Source organism: Anarhichas minor, unplaced genomic scaffold (assembly GCF_050575085.1).
Source record: "Anarhichas minor isolate MPS153535 unplaced genomic scaffold, ASM5057508v1 ptg000043l, whole genome shotgun sequence".
Taxonomy (NCBI): Eukaryota; Metazoa; Chordata; class Actinopteri; order Perciformes; family Anarhichadidae; genus Anarhichas; species Anarhichas minor.
In genome coordinates, this window is record NW_027466489.1 from 7968798 (window position 1) to 7983458 (window position 14661).

The 14661-nt window shown below is 47.0% G+C and overlaps 1 protein-coding gene across 1 annotated transcript; it reads left to right on the plus strand.

The window, feature by feature from the left end:
- The first annotated feature begins 5133 nt into the window (after positions 1-5133).
- Positions 5134-14206, plus strand: cbfa2t2 (CBFA2/RUNX1 partner transcriptional co-repressor 2). Its single transcript, XM_076110737.1, has 10 exons — positions 5134-5278; positions 5485-5726; positions 5853-5942; positions 8041-8225; positions 8323-8582; positions 10465-10550; positions 10815-11007; positions 12465-12533; positions 12716-12906; positions 13470-14206. Exons 1-10 carry the CDS (start codon positions 5152-5154, stop codon positions 13827-13829), a joined length of 1803 nt encoding a protein of 600 aa, XP_075966852.1. The 5' UTR covers positions 5134-5151; the 3' UTR covers positions 13830-14206.
- Positions 14207-14661: the final 455 nt, after the last annotated feature.

The window sequence follows — 14661 nt, forward strand, 5'->3', positions numbered from 1 at the left end:
AGTCAACCCTTGCCACCTCCCCATCTCTCCCCTCCCTAGCAGAGTGAGGAGCATAGTGTTGACATTGGGTTTTGTCCAAATATGTCTACGGGGCTGGACGGTGGTAAGGAGAGCCAAGAAAAACAGCCCGGCTCCGAGTCTGACAACCAGGCTTGTCTTTCTGATGAAACCAAACGAAAACAGTATTTTCTCTCCTTGTTATTCCCTCCCTTTCTCCCATCCCTCTCCCTCTGCGCGCATCCCTCCTTCTCAGCCTCTGGCGCCTCAGACTAATTTCTTATTAAAGGCAAAGCTTGTTTAACACTCTTGCATGGTCAGTAAAAGGTATGCAGTGATATTGGCAAATGTTGTCTTCAATTGGCTTTAATAAAGAAGTAAATAAAAAAATAATGCAAGTTTTTAAATAACCCGCAAAACATAGATTTGTAACATGTAGCGTGTCATTATATTCTAAAAAGTATCCGGTGATGCTTACGTGGAAGTGAGTCAACTGTGTTGTGGCAACAGTTGAGGAGGCGTCAGTCCCAAGAGAGCAATAGTATGAATTAAGTTGATTGAAATAAGTAGACGGGACACGTGTGTCCCGATTTTCAGACATTTGACACCATGCACACACCGAAAAGTCTCTAAAATACTAAAAGTCCTTGAACTTGTCCTTCCGTTATGAGGTTATAATGACAACCTGACACTTGAGAGACACCATGTTGAATAATCTCTTTTATAAGTGGATGTTGTGTGTGTGTGTGTGTGGGTGGAGGTCAGGATGGAGCACAGGATAGAGGAACAGATGTGTGCTGTATTGTGGTGGTGTGCGTGGACGGACGGGGACCAGGTGCAGCCTTTGTCTCCCTGGCATTTAAGTCCACTCGCTTGCATTCAGCCGCCTCGTGCCTCCCCACCCCTCCCCTCCACGTCGTCCTCCACTCCTTGGAGGGAAGGCAGAAATGTGTGTCTCTGTGTGTGTGTGTGTGTGTGTGTGTGGAGGAGGGGCCGCCTTGGCTTAGCGGAGGAAGCTCCAGCCGTCCCTTCTGCACCCCCCTCCTCCTCCCTCACAGGTGACTGTTGGAGGTCCCAGCTGGCCAGCTCTTGGCCGATTAGATCCATATGGTACAGGAGGAGGAGGAGGAGGAGGAGGAGAGAGAAGTGCCCATCAGTTGCATGGGTGCTAAGGGAGCTGCTAGCTTGTCCTTTTTTTGCCCTTAGCTTCAAAACAATCCTCGTATGTTTTTATTTTTTTTAATCTTTTACACTTAATCATTTTTTTTTTCACTCCATGTCTCACCATTATTTTCTGTTTCCTCTAGAGTCTTAATGTTGTTCCCCCGAGTTCATTCTCAGATCTATTGCCGTTGGTCTGCTCTCTGCTGTTTTGTGGAGATGGTGTCTTCTTTGCTGATCATTTGAGGGCTCTGTTTAAAATGAGGGATTATTGTTGTGTTTTATTCAAATGGTGTGAGATTGGGGTTTATGGATAATTCTTTCATACGTCCAAGAAATACACCAACTTCTGTTGATGCGTGAGAGTTACAAAGAGTTACAAAGTTGATTGATTTGAATCTCTGTACACCCATGGTCCAGTATATTTAGCCTAGCTTAACACAAAGAGTAGAAAGCGGATGAAGAAAGCTAACCAACCCCTAAAAGAAGGGGAAACAAGCCTGCAGCACAGCTAAATCATTTACATGTGTTGGCTCGGTAGCCGTCAAGCTACCCGCTGAAACACCCATGGTTTTGTTCAGGGTTGGGAAAGTCAGGACATTACTTCTGAGTTGCTGCGTTTGTACTGATGTTGGTCAAAAAGCTACAGTGCGTAAGCTAACTCACTAAACCCACAAGTTTAGTTTTCTTTAATAATATTTTAAAAATGCAAGTTACAACGTGTTTTTCATGAGAGCTTTGGAGTTTCTGTGTACCATTTTTTAGTTTGTTTTTCCTTCTTGTTCCAGTGTTTGTGCTAAGCTATGACTAAACATGCTCCGTCTTCCATTCAGCGGTATTCCTTAGCTGTGCGTGTCTGTGGGTGTTAACTGGGCCCACATAGTTGTAGCGTTGCACATTGCTCCCAATTGTCTTTTTTGCTCCCTGATAAATGAGTCAGGCCTGTGTTACGTCTTCTCTCGCCTCCTCTACAGTGACAGGAGAGCGATAGCAGCACGCACAGGCCTACACCGCCACACACCCTTGCACACACTTTCCTCGTGACTCACAGCCGCCGGGAGTTTCAACTTCAGAGTTAAACCAGGAGCTTAATAAACCCTCAACACATTAATTTATACAACACATCGAGAGTAACTTATTTGCACCGATTGAAAGTAGGTTATCCATCTTCACGTCCTGGAAGGAGGTAAATTAATGTCTTGTTTCAGATATCATTTTTTAATAGATTGCCTTCAGTCACAGTTGTAGCACGGTGGGAATATCCCTCTTCTGTTTTTCTATTTCTGATCTCTCTCTGTGTCGTCATGAGCCTCATTCTAAATCATCACCTGCAGAGGCAGAGGCAATTAAAGCCGATTAAATGTTTTAATGCAGACGAGCGTCACCTGAAGCTGAACAAACAAGGAACACCTGGCTAGCAACGGCAGTCATCCCCACAGACGCACACTACTTTCCCATCCGTGCAGCGACAACTGATGTAAAAAGCAACTCAGAAAGCTGAAGATTAGACGTTGTTATTTAGGTCTATTCCACATTTTTTTGAGAAGACAACAGGAAGAGCTGCAGCATGAAACGGTGAGCAGAGTTTAGACTTATTTTCCGTTTCTTTTTTTTTTAAAGAGAGTAGATGAAGACTTCTGGTTTTCAGCTTTGTATTCAGTATGCGTCGGTCTTTCCAGCTTTCCTTCAAAGTGTTGTCGAGGCATCGTGGCATTTCCATGTAATCCTGTTGATGTGTAGTGACAAGCCTTTGTTTCATTTGAGCAAAGATGACAGGTGGCATTTAGACCAAAAACACCCCACACCCCATATCCGCCTCTGAGCCAACATTCACCTGAGTTGACATTAGACCACTTTGTACACTGTGTGTGTGTGTGTGTGTGTGTTTTGTGGCTGCTGTAACAGCTGCCTCCTGTGACTACATTAGATGGACTCAGGTGCTCGTCAGCCAGATGAAGTCATCCAGCTATGTACGCTGCCTTAATTGACAAGCAGAGGCAATTCTCTGTGGGCTGTCAGCACACTACATGCACACACACACACACGCACACCTACACCTGATGTCTCCCATATTGGCCATTACCTCTGGCACGGCAAACGAGTCGACGCACCTTGCCGCATCTCAAGGTTGCTCCAACATGGCTGTGACCTAATTTGTCAGTTCTATGCGGACACGGGGTGCGTTATTAAGACATTATGTTTGTGTTCTGTGGCGTCATGTGGATCTGTCGGTCAAACACAACAGGCCTACAAGAAGCTTTACAAGGATGACAGTCAATTTGGACGCAACCGGTCGCTGCCAATGGAGAGCTGTTGATAATGTGTCAACATGTGCACACATCCCCATGCAACATCATATGAAGTTGTTTACGTGGTAACCGTCTTGACACTAAAGGCCATATACCCCGTTGGTTCTGTTATTGAGATGTCAGTCTAATTTACTGGCCATACGGACGGAGTGTGCGGAGCTGCTTTGGAACCGGTGTGTGTGTGTGTGCGTGTGTGTGTGTGCTGCGGGCTGCTTCCTGCGGTGCACTGGCAGGCCGCGTGTGTGGTGGGTACAACAGTCCAAATGTCTGCGTTGAGCCCTCCTTCCTGCCCCCCCCCTGTGTTGGTGAACAGGTGGAGCGATGGCAGGCAGGCCACAGGGCTGAGAAAGAACGAGAGAGCGGGTCGAAGTGGACTGCAAAACAGAAGGAAGAGCAGTCAAAGCTGTATAATGAGTTGCAGGCATAACAGATGAGTTTCACAGGGCAGATTGAGAACGTGTGCAGACTCTAGGAAAGGCAAGCAGGGCTGAGAGATTCGTTGCCAAAGTTTCTTTTATGTGTGCATGCTTGTGTAATTTAACGTTTAACTCTGAATTGTTAAGGTATTGATTTCTGTATGCTTTTACATATTCGTTTCGCATTCACAAAATCTAAAATGCCTTCTATTCATCCAATGGGTGTTATTCCTCCTTTCCGAGTTCTCATGCGTTACCTACTGACGGCTTAGACCTTCCTTTATAAAGTGGGTCCCTGTGGCTCAAGGCCATGCAGAGTTCATAGCTGTGAAAAAGATATAATGGGTGCCATTGAAGCCAAAGTCCTAAAACCATGAAACCACATTTAAAAAGCTGCTCTCTGCCGACCCATGACCCGCGAGGCCGTGCTTGTCTATTAATCGTCCATTCTTGAAGCAGTTAGAAAAGTCTGATCCACTCTAAATGGAGACGGGACCCGGCCTTCATGGATCTGCGGGAGACAAAGACGCCTTCTGATCCCACATCTCCCCACCGCCACCCCCTCATTTCACTTTCTCAATACTCCTTATCTGGTGGTCTCATTCAATAGCATATTGAGAAGTTGCGTTTAACATTCAAAAGCTCTGCCGATCTTGTTAGTAAAGCGTGAAATAACCCCGTCCCTTTCTCTCTCTCTGTCCCCCCCCCCCCCCCCCCATTTGCTGGGGAGCTCAATAACGGGGCATTCTTCTCCCACACAATGGACTTCTTCAGCGTTTCTTCTGTTATTGATCTGAATGGTTGGGAGTGAGGGGCTAAACTTTAGACATCTGGCTCTTTGATGGGGGGGGGGGGGGGAGGCAGGGCGGTTGATGTCCCGGCAGTAAGTGTTGTATGATGTGAAGTGGGTTCGGGGGGGGGGGGCACATTTTTGTTTTCTTTTGTGGCTATGGCCCTGAAGCTTTTGAATTGATTTAAACTATTGAGCTCATAGGGAAAGCACAAGTGCTCTTTTTGTTTGCTTGTTTATTTGTCATGTGGACACTTTAATGAATTCAATTTCTTTTTATGGTTTTCAATCAGATTATCATCTTTTTAAACCCTCTTTTTGGACGTGTGTGTGTGCGCGCTGTTCATTTAATAAAGAGAAAATGGTACAATGTGAAAATATATATTTTTTTTAAGTGTTCTGGTTTTGGACCGACTGCTGACCTCTCTCTCTCTCTTTCTCGCTCTCTGCAGACAGTAGAGAGAAGAAGAGCCCTGCCATGCCCGGTTCTCCTGTGGATGCTAAGACTCATTCTAGATCAGCCCCCAGCAGCAGCTCCACTATGCCACCCCTGCCTTCAGTCAACCACAGCGGCCCTCGCCCGGCCTCCTTTTCCACCACAGCATGTAAGGGTCATTCTCACATTATCTTCTTTATTAATTAGTTTCTTTAATTCTATTCTCCGGCAAGCCTGTGGTGTTACTTCTCCTGAGGTTTCCTCCTCAAACTTTTGTGTTCATTTGGTAGATTTGTCTTATAAGCGGCTTGAAAGCATGGGTCCACTCTATTATCTTAATCCCCCCCACTCTTCATCTCACATTTTACTCCTCAGTGACCAATGGGAATCATCATTCCCCGCCAACCCTGAATGCAGTGCCGTCTCCACCGCAGCGTTACAGCAACGGACCGTCCTCTTCCTCTTCCTCATCGCTGGCCAACCAGCAGCTGCCGGCCACGTGCGGGGCCCGCCAGCTGAGCAAGCTGAAACGTTTCCTGACCACGCTGCAGCAGTTTGGCAACGACATCTCTCCTGAGATCGGAGACAGCGTCCGAAGCCTCGTTCTGGCCCTCGTGGTAAGTTCTTGTGTCAAAGATAATGTCTCGTAAAAGATATATATATATATATATATCCGGCATTTCATCCTCCAACTGTGACTTGGATTGACTGGCTTCTTGAACGTCACTTTCCCTCTCTCCTAGAATTCGACAGTCACCATTGAGGAGTTCCATTCGCGGCTTCAGGAGGCCACAAACTTCCCTTTACGGCCCTTTGTTATTCCCTTTCTCAAGGTAAACGCATCTCCAACCCCCCCTCCATCTTCCCATATTTGCTTTGCATTATTCTGTTGGACTACTTCCTTTTTTTGTCTCTGCAGCAGTGTTTTTCTTCCCCCTTTCTCAGTTTTAAGTTTTAAACCTGACACAATATGGTAAGCCTGTTTGCCCGTCAGAATCTTCTAGCCCCGCTGGAAACCTGATTAATCGCAGATTAACAAGTGATTAAGAGAAAGTCCTTGAAATCAACGTAACCCTCGTTCAGGATGATCCGAGTAATCTATGGCCGATCACACCGCAGCCTGTGATTCATGATTGTAATACATTCATTGCAATTTATTTGTGTATCCAGGATACATTGAAGTAGTCTATAAATAGGCAACTCTGTAGGTTTTCTAATTAAATAAACGGCTTCTCCGTGGTTCAAAATTATCTGTATCAAGATTTGACTTGACAAGCAACAGATGTGTGTGTGTGTTAAACAGCCTCTCGAGCCCCTTTGTAACCAGTGGAGTCTGCAAGAGTATACTTTTTAAGAGCTCCCCTCGGTAAAGCAGCCCATAAATCTTCAGTCAGTTGTGCCGCTGTAACTTCAAGTGGTCGAAATGTGCTCTTTTTCCACACTTACCTCTTACTCACCTTTGGAGCCCCTCCATCTGTTTGCCTGAGAGCGCTGAGACAAGAAACCTCTGTTCCCCTCCCTCTACCAATTTATTACGAGCGGGTGGGGTCCCCACAACTTAATTCCAACTCCTTGAGACTAGCCCGTCTGAAGAAAGGGAGAGAGAAAGTAGGGCAGAAACAGACAGATGGGACAAAGTCAGGGAGTGAGGAAGTGGAAAAGAGAGAGAAGGCGGGTGAGGAGGAGAGAGGGAAAAGTGGGAACTTGGAAGTGTGAAACATGCCTATAAAGTGTTGCCTTCCCTTTTTTATGGGCTTCCATGTGCCATATGGAGCCGCTGTGCCGTTAAAAGAGCATTCAGCTGCCAAGGCGCCGCCAATCTAGCATCCGCCCCGCTGAACCCCAGAGAGCCCTCTTCTGTACCAACACACAGCACATGTGTCCGCTAGCTCGGGGCTCCGGGGAAATAAGGGAGGCAGAGGAGCATGGGAAACGTGCACAAAAAAAAAGAGAGAGAGCACAGGGGTGTTACAGAGAGTAGACCACAAAGCAGAGGTATCATCTTCGATGCTAGGAAGAGTAAGCCAGTGGAGACAAAAGGTCAGATTCCTGGAAGAAGCTTTACTAGAATCTGCTCGGTAATGGCCAAAAGAGCTGCGTGATAGGAGGTCAGAGCCACAAAACGAGAACGGCATGGTTATTTAGTTTGTTGCTCAAGATGAAGGGGGAATGAGGGAGTGAGGAAGCGGTGTAATTGCAAACACACCGGAGTCTGTTCCCAATTAGGGAAATGCCGGGAAACAAAAAAGTGAGATGGAAGATAGGAGGACAGTCACAGATAAATATTCAGAGACAGAGCGACGGTGAGGAATGAGGCAGACGCGGGGTCTGTGTATCGTTTGTTATGAAATGTTTCTAAGTTCATAAGCCCCTGCAACATCGTGCATATGGAGACTGTGACCAAAAGTATCGTGCTTAGCAACCGACTCCAGCAGCAGCTTAGAAAACATTTTCATTCGAGCGAGGGAAGCCACAGCCACCATGGAGGCAGCCACAGAACAACACCCAGGCCCAAATTGAGCCTTCCAGCCAGACCTCAAGGAGTCAGTGCCCCCCCCCCCCCCCCCCCCCCCCCCCCCCTCCTCCCCCATTTACAACCCCCTTCCTCCCACTACGACGTCCTCCCCTGGAGACATATGAACAGTGTGTCTCTTAGCTCTGTGTGCTGGTGGTCTCTTAGGACACTTCTGCTCTGCTCTGCTTCAGATCTCCACTACTTTAATGACGAGCTGACTTGTGACTTCTTCTTTTCTGTTGGTCTCTCTATGCCTCTGAATGTGTATGCGATGTATGACTTGACATGTGGCTGACATTTAACCCGGTACAACAATGCTCAATCATATCAAAAAATAGAGAATTGTCGTCCTCCCAGTTTTTAGACTACTCTGCAAATCAGAATGCAACCTCACCAAATTCCTTCTTTCTTGCCAGGCAAACCTGCCCCTTCTGCAGAGAGAGCTGCTCCACTGTGCACGGGCTGCCAAGCAGACCCCAGCCCAGTACTTGTCCCAGCACGAGCATCTCCTGCTGAGCACCACCATGGCCTCCTCTCCAGACTCCTCGGAGCTGCTGATGGAGCCTCCAGAGGCCGTCACCAAGAGACACAGCCCCAACAGGTGAGCTGAAAGTACACGTTAGTGGACGTGTACATACACAGCCTTCATACTTTATTTTAATTAAATTGAATTGCCCTCTTTCCTCTCTGTCCTTCAGAGCTAAAGAGAACGGTTTCCACGACCGCGAGCGTCCACCCCCAGCCATGGAGCCCGCCGCTAAACGAATTTGCACCATCAGCCCTGCTCCCCGACACAGCCCCGCCCACCCGCTGCCCCTCAGCGCCCAGCTTCACCCGACCCCTCCGCCCTTGCAGCACTACGCCCTGGATGACATCGCAGCGCCGCACATCCTACACCGCGAGCACAGCCAACGCATGTTGGAGATCCGCGAGCTCAAAGACAGGCCCAGGCTCCCTGGTACGTGATGCTCTTTAGCTCATTTTTATGGTTCAGGTTTCCAAGAGTCATTTTGCATCTCGAGATTTAAAGTCAATGACTACTGACATTTAATTTATTCCTCAAGAGATGTTCAGTCCCAGTCATGGCTGCTCGTACTGGAGAAGTTCAGTTCATTGAACAAACGGCATCAGACATTACTTCCTCTAATTTCAGTGAATGATTAAAGGCTACCGTACATCATGTAAACTTGGAATTCCTTGCTAAATACTTAAATGCCAAGAACTTTTACTTCCTTCTTGTTCTTCACAGCAGAGTGAATGCAAGTAGCTGATACATATAAAATGAACACATTTTGCATGAAAGCAGATAATCGCACATAAAATCTGCCGCAGATAACGGGTGGTCTGCGTGTCTGTGTAGCCGCCCCGTATATATCTCTGGAGTCCACGTGTGTATAAACAGAGCCATACTGTGCAGGCAGGGAGGGTCGGATCTACTCTGGTGTATATCTACACTCCATTTGGGGCTTGTCAGCATGCAATGGAAACGGCAGTAGCTCACAGACACACACACACACACACACGTACAGAAACATACCTGGTTATGTTCATGGCAGAGGTGCTGTGTTTACGAGGCCTTAGTCCCTTGTCTGACAGCCTCCCGCCCGCCTGCCGCCACTTAACTCAAAGGCACACAAACGCGCACACACGCATAAACACATCAGTCCGCACACTCGTGGCTTTGAACTGATGAACACTGATGGGAACCAGGAGTAGAGAAGAGGTTGAGTGGAAGGCTAGAGAGAGAGAGAGTGTGTGTGTGTGTGTGTGTCTCTGTACATGAGGGAATAGTTATCCTTCTCAGCAGGCCTAGTGTGCATGTGGCCTCTCGCTGGCTGTTTGTTACTCAATTTGAAGCGATTGTGGTTTGCTATGTCTTTGTAGTCAGTTTGTCTCTTTACATGGAGATGTATCAAGAAGTTTCTGGGCTCTGCATGAGCACAAGCTTTGTGTATGCAAACTATTATTGCTGTTAAATGCACAATTAGATATTGTTTAATTCAAAGTGTTGTGTAACAACTGAATTGGAATCAGATAGTTCACTAAATGTGTGTGTGTGTGTGTGTGTGTGTTCATGGTTGTAATGGTCCACAGTGAGTGTCAGACCGGCTGGTTGTGTTTAGAAGTGGAGCCACTCCACTCAGCCTGAGTGTCTCCCTACTGGAATGCTCTGTGTGTGTGTGTGTGTGTGTGTGTGTGTGTGTGTGTGTGTGTGTGTGTGTGTGTGTGTGTGTGTGTGTGTGTGTGTGTGTGTGTGTGTGTGTGTGTGTGTGTGTGTGTGTGTGTGTGTGTGTGTGTGTGTGTGTGTGTGTGTGTGTGTGTGTGTGTGTGTGTGTGTGTGTGTGTGTGGTTGACAGCTGACTTCCAGATGTGTGCAGGCTCTGGGTGCTGGAAGTCTGTTTTGCATCACAGGCTTCTCCTCTTCTCTTTCACCCCACCTCTCTGACTCACATAACCCCCCCTCCCCCCGGTACATTTCACATCTTTTCTTTTTTTGCTCCCCATTTATTTGCCGTCACTCTGCATGTAAGAAGCTGCTGCCTGTGAGTCTTGTCTCTGCTGCTATGTGTGGAAACTATTTTATCACAATGTATGATCATCACGAGATCTTGTGGTGAAATAATTTAGCTACTGTAGCTCAAATTTCAAGGTCAGGTCAAGTGTTTTTTTTTTGTCATCTTAAAAAAAAAAAGATTCTCCACAGACACACACACACACACACACACACACACACACACACACACCTTTCCCTCACTTACTGTCACTTGTAGCTTCTCTTACAGTTAAAAAGAATGTTAATCACATTGGCCTGTGGTCTGTCTTGTGTGTGCTTTAATCAGGCACTAACGGGGGCTACCGAGAGGAGCCGGTGGACCACAGACTGACAGACAGAGAGTGGGCTGATGAATGGAGGCATCTGGACCATGTAAGTCTGCAGACAGGCACCACTGCTGCTAATGGCTTGTGATATACAAAGAATGTAAAATGTAATTTGTCTTCTGGGGTCCTACGCTAAGGAGTTTTAAAAAATTCTCACAGCACATCTGGATGTTATACCTTGAAATGGGGAATTAGTGTCTTGCTAACAGATGGAACAATCGCCCCTAAACATACATAAGATTTAGATAAAATGATCTATAAATAGCTAAAGCAAACGATACATTTTTGCGTGTCCTTCTTCACCCTCTAGGTGTTGAACTGCATCGTTGACATGGTGGAAAAGACACGGAGGTCAGTGAGTGTGCTCAGACGATGCCAGGAGTCGGATCGCGAGGAGCTCAACTACTGGAGACGGCGTTCGAGCGAGCAGGAGGACCCACGCAAAGGAGGCTCGGGCTCCGCTCCCTTCTCGAAGACACACAGCCCCCACTCTGCAGAGTCGGGTGGGTACCGCTATTTTCAATTCAATTACGTCAGTGTGCTGCAGAACCCAGTCATTTCTGTGATTGGAGCCTCTTGTTTTCCTACAAGAGACGATTGCCTCATGAACAATCGGATGAAGCCAGGCCAATGGAAATTTTTGGGAAAGTTTGTTGTTGCGCTTAAAGGACCGGTTCAACATTGTGCCAGATAGCATTATCTACCAATTTCTGCTACAGAGCAGCAGAGCAGAGAATTTGTTATGAGTGCCCCATGATATGAGTTTAGGATGTTCAGTTGGCTGAACTGATCCTTTGTTAATTTGGAATAAGCATCATAGATGAGCATCAGTCTCAGATCCTGTAGGAATAGATATGTCTTGGCAGGAAAGTGTAACTATATACAGAGGTTATACATACAAGTCAGTACCAAAACCTGAATTTAAATGCCAATTGTATTCTTAATAATTAGATCTAATGATTTGAACACCCTGAGCTGTACTTACTTTACATGATGGTCAAGTCTGTTTTTTAAATATGGCCCAATATTAGATACTGAAAGGTCTGAACACCAACCAGGACAGCCTCTCTTCCATTTCTGCCGTCTAGTGGTCAATTATAGAATTGCAGCTAAGTCACGGCGTTATTGGGTCCCTCCACAGTTAGTCCCCCAGTCTGCTGTGTGTACTGGCACAGTTCTTTCCGAGTGCCAGCCTTGCCTCCCCCCCTGCTGGTCCATCGTCACAGACAGGTGCCAGGACTGGCCTCGGCCATATCGGCCACAGAAGGGCCGTCCTGCCGTCCTGCAGGCTCAGAGACGCAGAGCTGGCTGACTCGCCTGAGCGCCATCTGGGCCCCCAGCCGGGAAGCCCGCCCGCCCGCCTGCCTGCCTGCCTGCCTGGGCTCGAGCTGAGGAAGACTGTAGTGGGGGGTGGAAATGGCGACAGGGAGGGTGAATGCAGGCGTGGTTGAAGAGAGTGGATGTAAATGAAGGAAAAGAGAGAAGGCGATGGTGAGACGGAGGATGTAGAATATGGGGAAAGAGGAGATGAGCCAGGTGGCAGTGTTGGAGAGGCAGAGCCCAGTAGCGACACAGAAATGAATTGAGATGCAGGGAGTCAGAGAGAGAGAAAGAGAGATTTGAGGGAACAGACAGAATGTTGACACAGCTTGTTGGTCTGCAATTCCCTCCAAGCCAAACACATTCCTTTCCAAAGCTGTCAGATCTCAGATCAGTCCAAGATTCTGATAAACAACAATTACGTTGGTTGTGTGGCCTAGAAAGATATGCGGACAAATTAAAAAGACCAGATGACAAAGATAGTATCGCTGTCTGCCTCTGTGGCCTTTCTTTGTCAGCGCCCTTTACCTTCATTGAGCCGTCAGTCACAAAGTCGGCCATTATTTCAACAATTAATCATCTTGATATCTTTTATAAGCCTTGGCAGGTGCTAATCCCTTCTGTCTCTGCTTCCCCGCAGACTCCCAGCGCGACTTTGCTCCACGGCCAGGCTCGGCATACGTTACAGATGAGATCTGGAGGAAAGCTGGTGAGAACACAATCAAATTTAATTACTGATGTGTTATTTAAAAAAAGGATTTAATATATGTAGTTCGATACAAAAGGTAATCCAGCATTTTATTCAAGCGATAATCAAGATCCCAGAGGACGGATGTTTGGAGCACAGATTGAATGAATTAATGATTGGTTGATGTCTCCCCTGATGTATAGAAGAAGCGGTGAATGAGGTCAAGCGTCAGGCCATGGACGAGGTTCAGAAGGCGGTAGCGGAGGCCGAGCAGAAGGCTTTCGAGATGATCGCTTCCGAGAGGGCCAAGATGGAGAAGACTCTGACTGATGCCAAGAAGAAGGCTAAAGAGGATGCCGTCATGGTCATCAATGAACAGGAGGACTCCAGTGAGGTGAGCAGGAAACTAGATTGACGAGATTCTATGAAGTCCTGCGTTGAAAAATAAGCGATTCTACACACAAGCACATCAAATTCACTTTTTTTTAAACATTCAATTTAGATGTACACAGTCATACTTACAGCTGCTATAATCAACATTTTTTTTAATATTAAAATTGGATTAAAAAGACTACATCTAACACACATCTTTTAGCTCAGTGTTTGGGTTCACTGTTATTTCTCTCCTCAGTATCGTGATGCAGGTAGTTGTTTTCAGTGGAAAAAAAGATCCAAATCTCCACGGTTTGCTATTTGTACAGCACCAAACATCAACGATACAAAGACATAGTGGAGCGTTTAGCAGCTGAAGGGCTAGATATTTCCCTCAGCGGCTGGTGGAGAAAAGAAGAGGTTAAAGAAGAGTGAGGACTTGAATTTGCCAGCAACACGATTATCAGGGGGACAATATGTCAATGTTGAGTTTCTGCTTACTCAAATAGAGACTCAAATCTGCACGAGAGACATTCCTGTGAAGACTTACAGTCGCCTCGTGTCTCTTTTTTTTTTCCCCCTCAGTGTTGCTGGAACTGTGGCCGCAAAGCCAGCGAGACGTGCAGCGGCTGCAACGCCGCACGCTACTGCGGCTCCTTCTGCCAGCACAAAGACTGGGAGAGGCATCACCTCATCTGCAGCCCAGGACTTCAGGCGCAACCCAAACCCATTTCTGCCATCACTGCAAGCAGGGCAGCTGCTGCGGCCACAGCAGCAGCGGCGGCAGCAGCAGCAGCCGGGGTGTCTCCTGTAGGTCTGGTCGGGGTCAAGACCCTCGACGGCGTCCCTTCAGTGTCCAGTCCTGGTGGAGACAAGGCTTCGGTCGCTTCTCGCTCCTCCACCCCTTCCACCCCCGCCTCCGCCACCGAAACCAACGGACACTAGGAGGCGAAGGACATGAGCGGCGAACGTGTCACCTATCCTCTTCCTTACTGGGGAAGAAGTGAGTCAGCAGCAAGAGGGAACTATTTGTGGGTTAAGTTAGGGTAACAGATTTATCATCACACTCTTTGGCAGAAAACAAATGGCAGATTATGGATGACTGTTTGAGTGATATGTCAACTGGGATTTTGGCTTTGGCAAAGAACAGAAGGGAACGTCTCGAATGCATCTATTGGATGAACAGATGGAAACGTGTTTGTCTTCGTCCAAAACTCCCAAATCTTGGATCTGCAAGGGGCGGGGAAAAAAAACTGCGTTTATCTCTGGAAGTTATGAAAGAAGGCATATGAGAAAAGACAGAGGAGATTAAAAAAAGAGATATAAAGGCACCTCCCCCCCCCCCCCCCCCACACCAATATTCTCACTTGTTTGTGTATAGATTTAAGATAGCGAGGTGGTGGCGGTGGGAAATGGAAACAGTGTAATATTACCAGCCATAAAGCATCTGTCTTCTTCCTGTCTGGAAAATCTGACAGGAGACCACATAAGCTCCTCCTGTATACAGAAATATTTGCTCGCCAACTTCTTGTCAGGTTTTCATGTGTGTGTGTGTGTGTGTGCGTACGTGTCAAACGGTCGTGCAGTCAGTGAATATTGTACAGCATATGATAACTTTTGTCAAAGCAATATTAAAAGTGAAGTGTTCAGGTATCTCAAGCCGTTTTTCTGCATCACCAAAGTTTTCGGTCGCTAGAGAGGGAGAGAGGGAGTCGTCGTCGCCTGTAAATGTCTTGTGAACGAGAGATAATTATACACTAACACATCATATCTACTT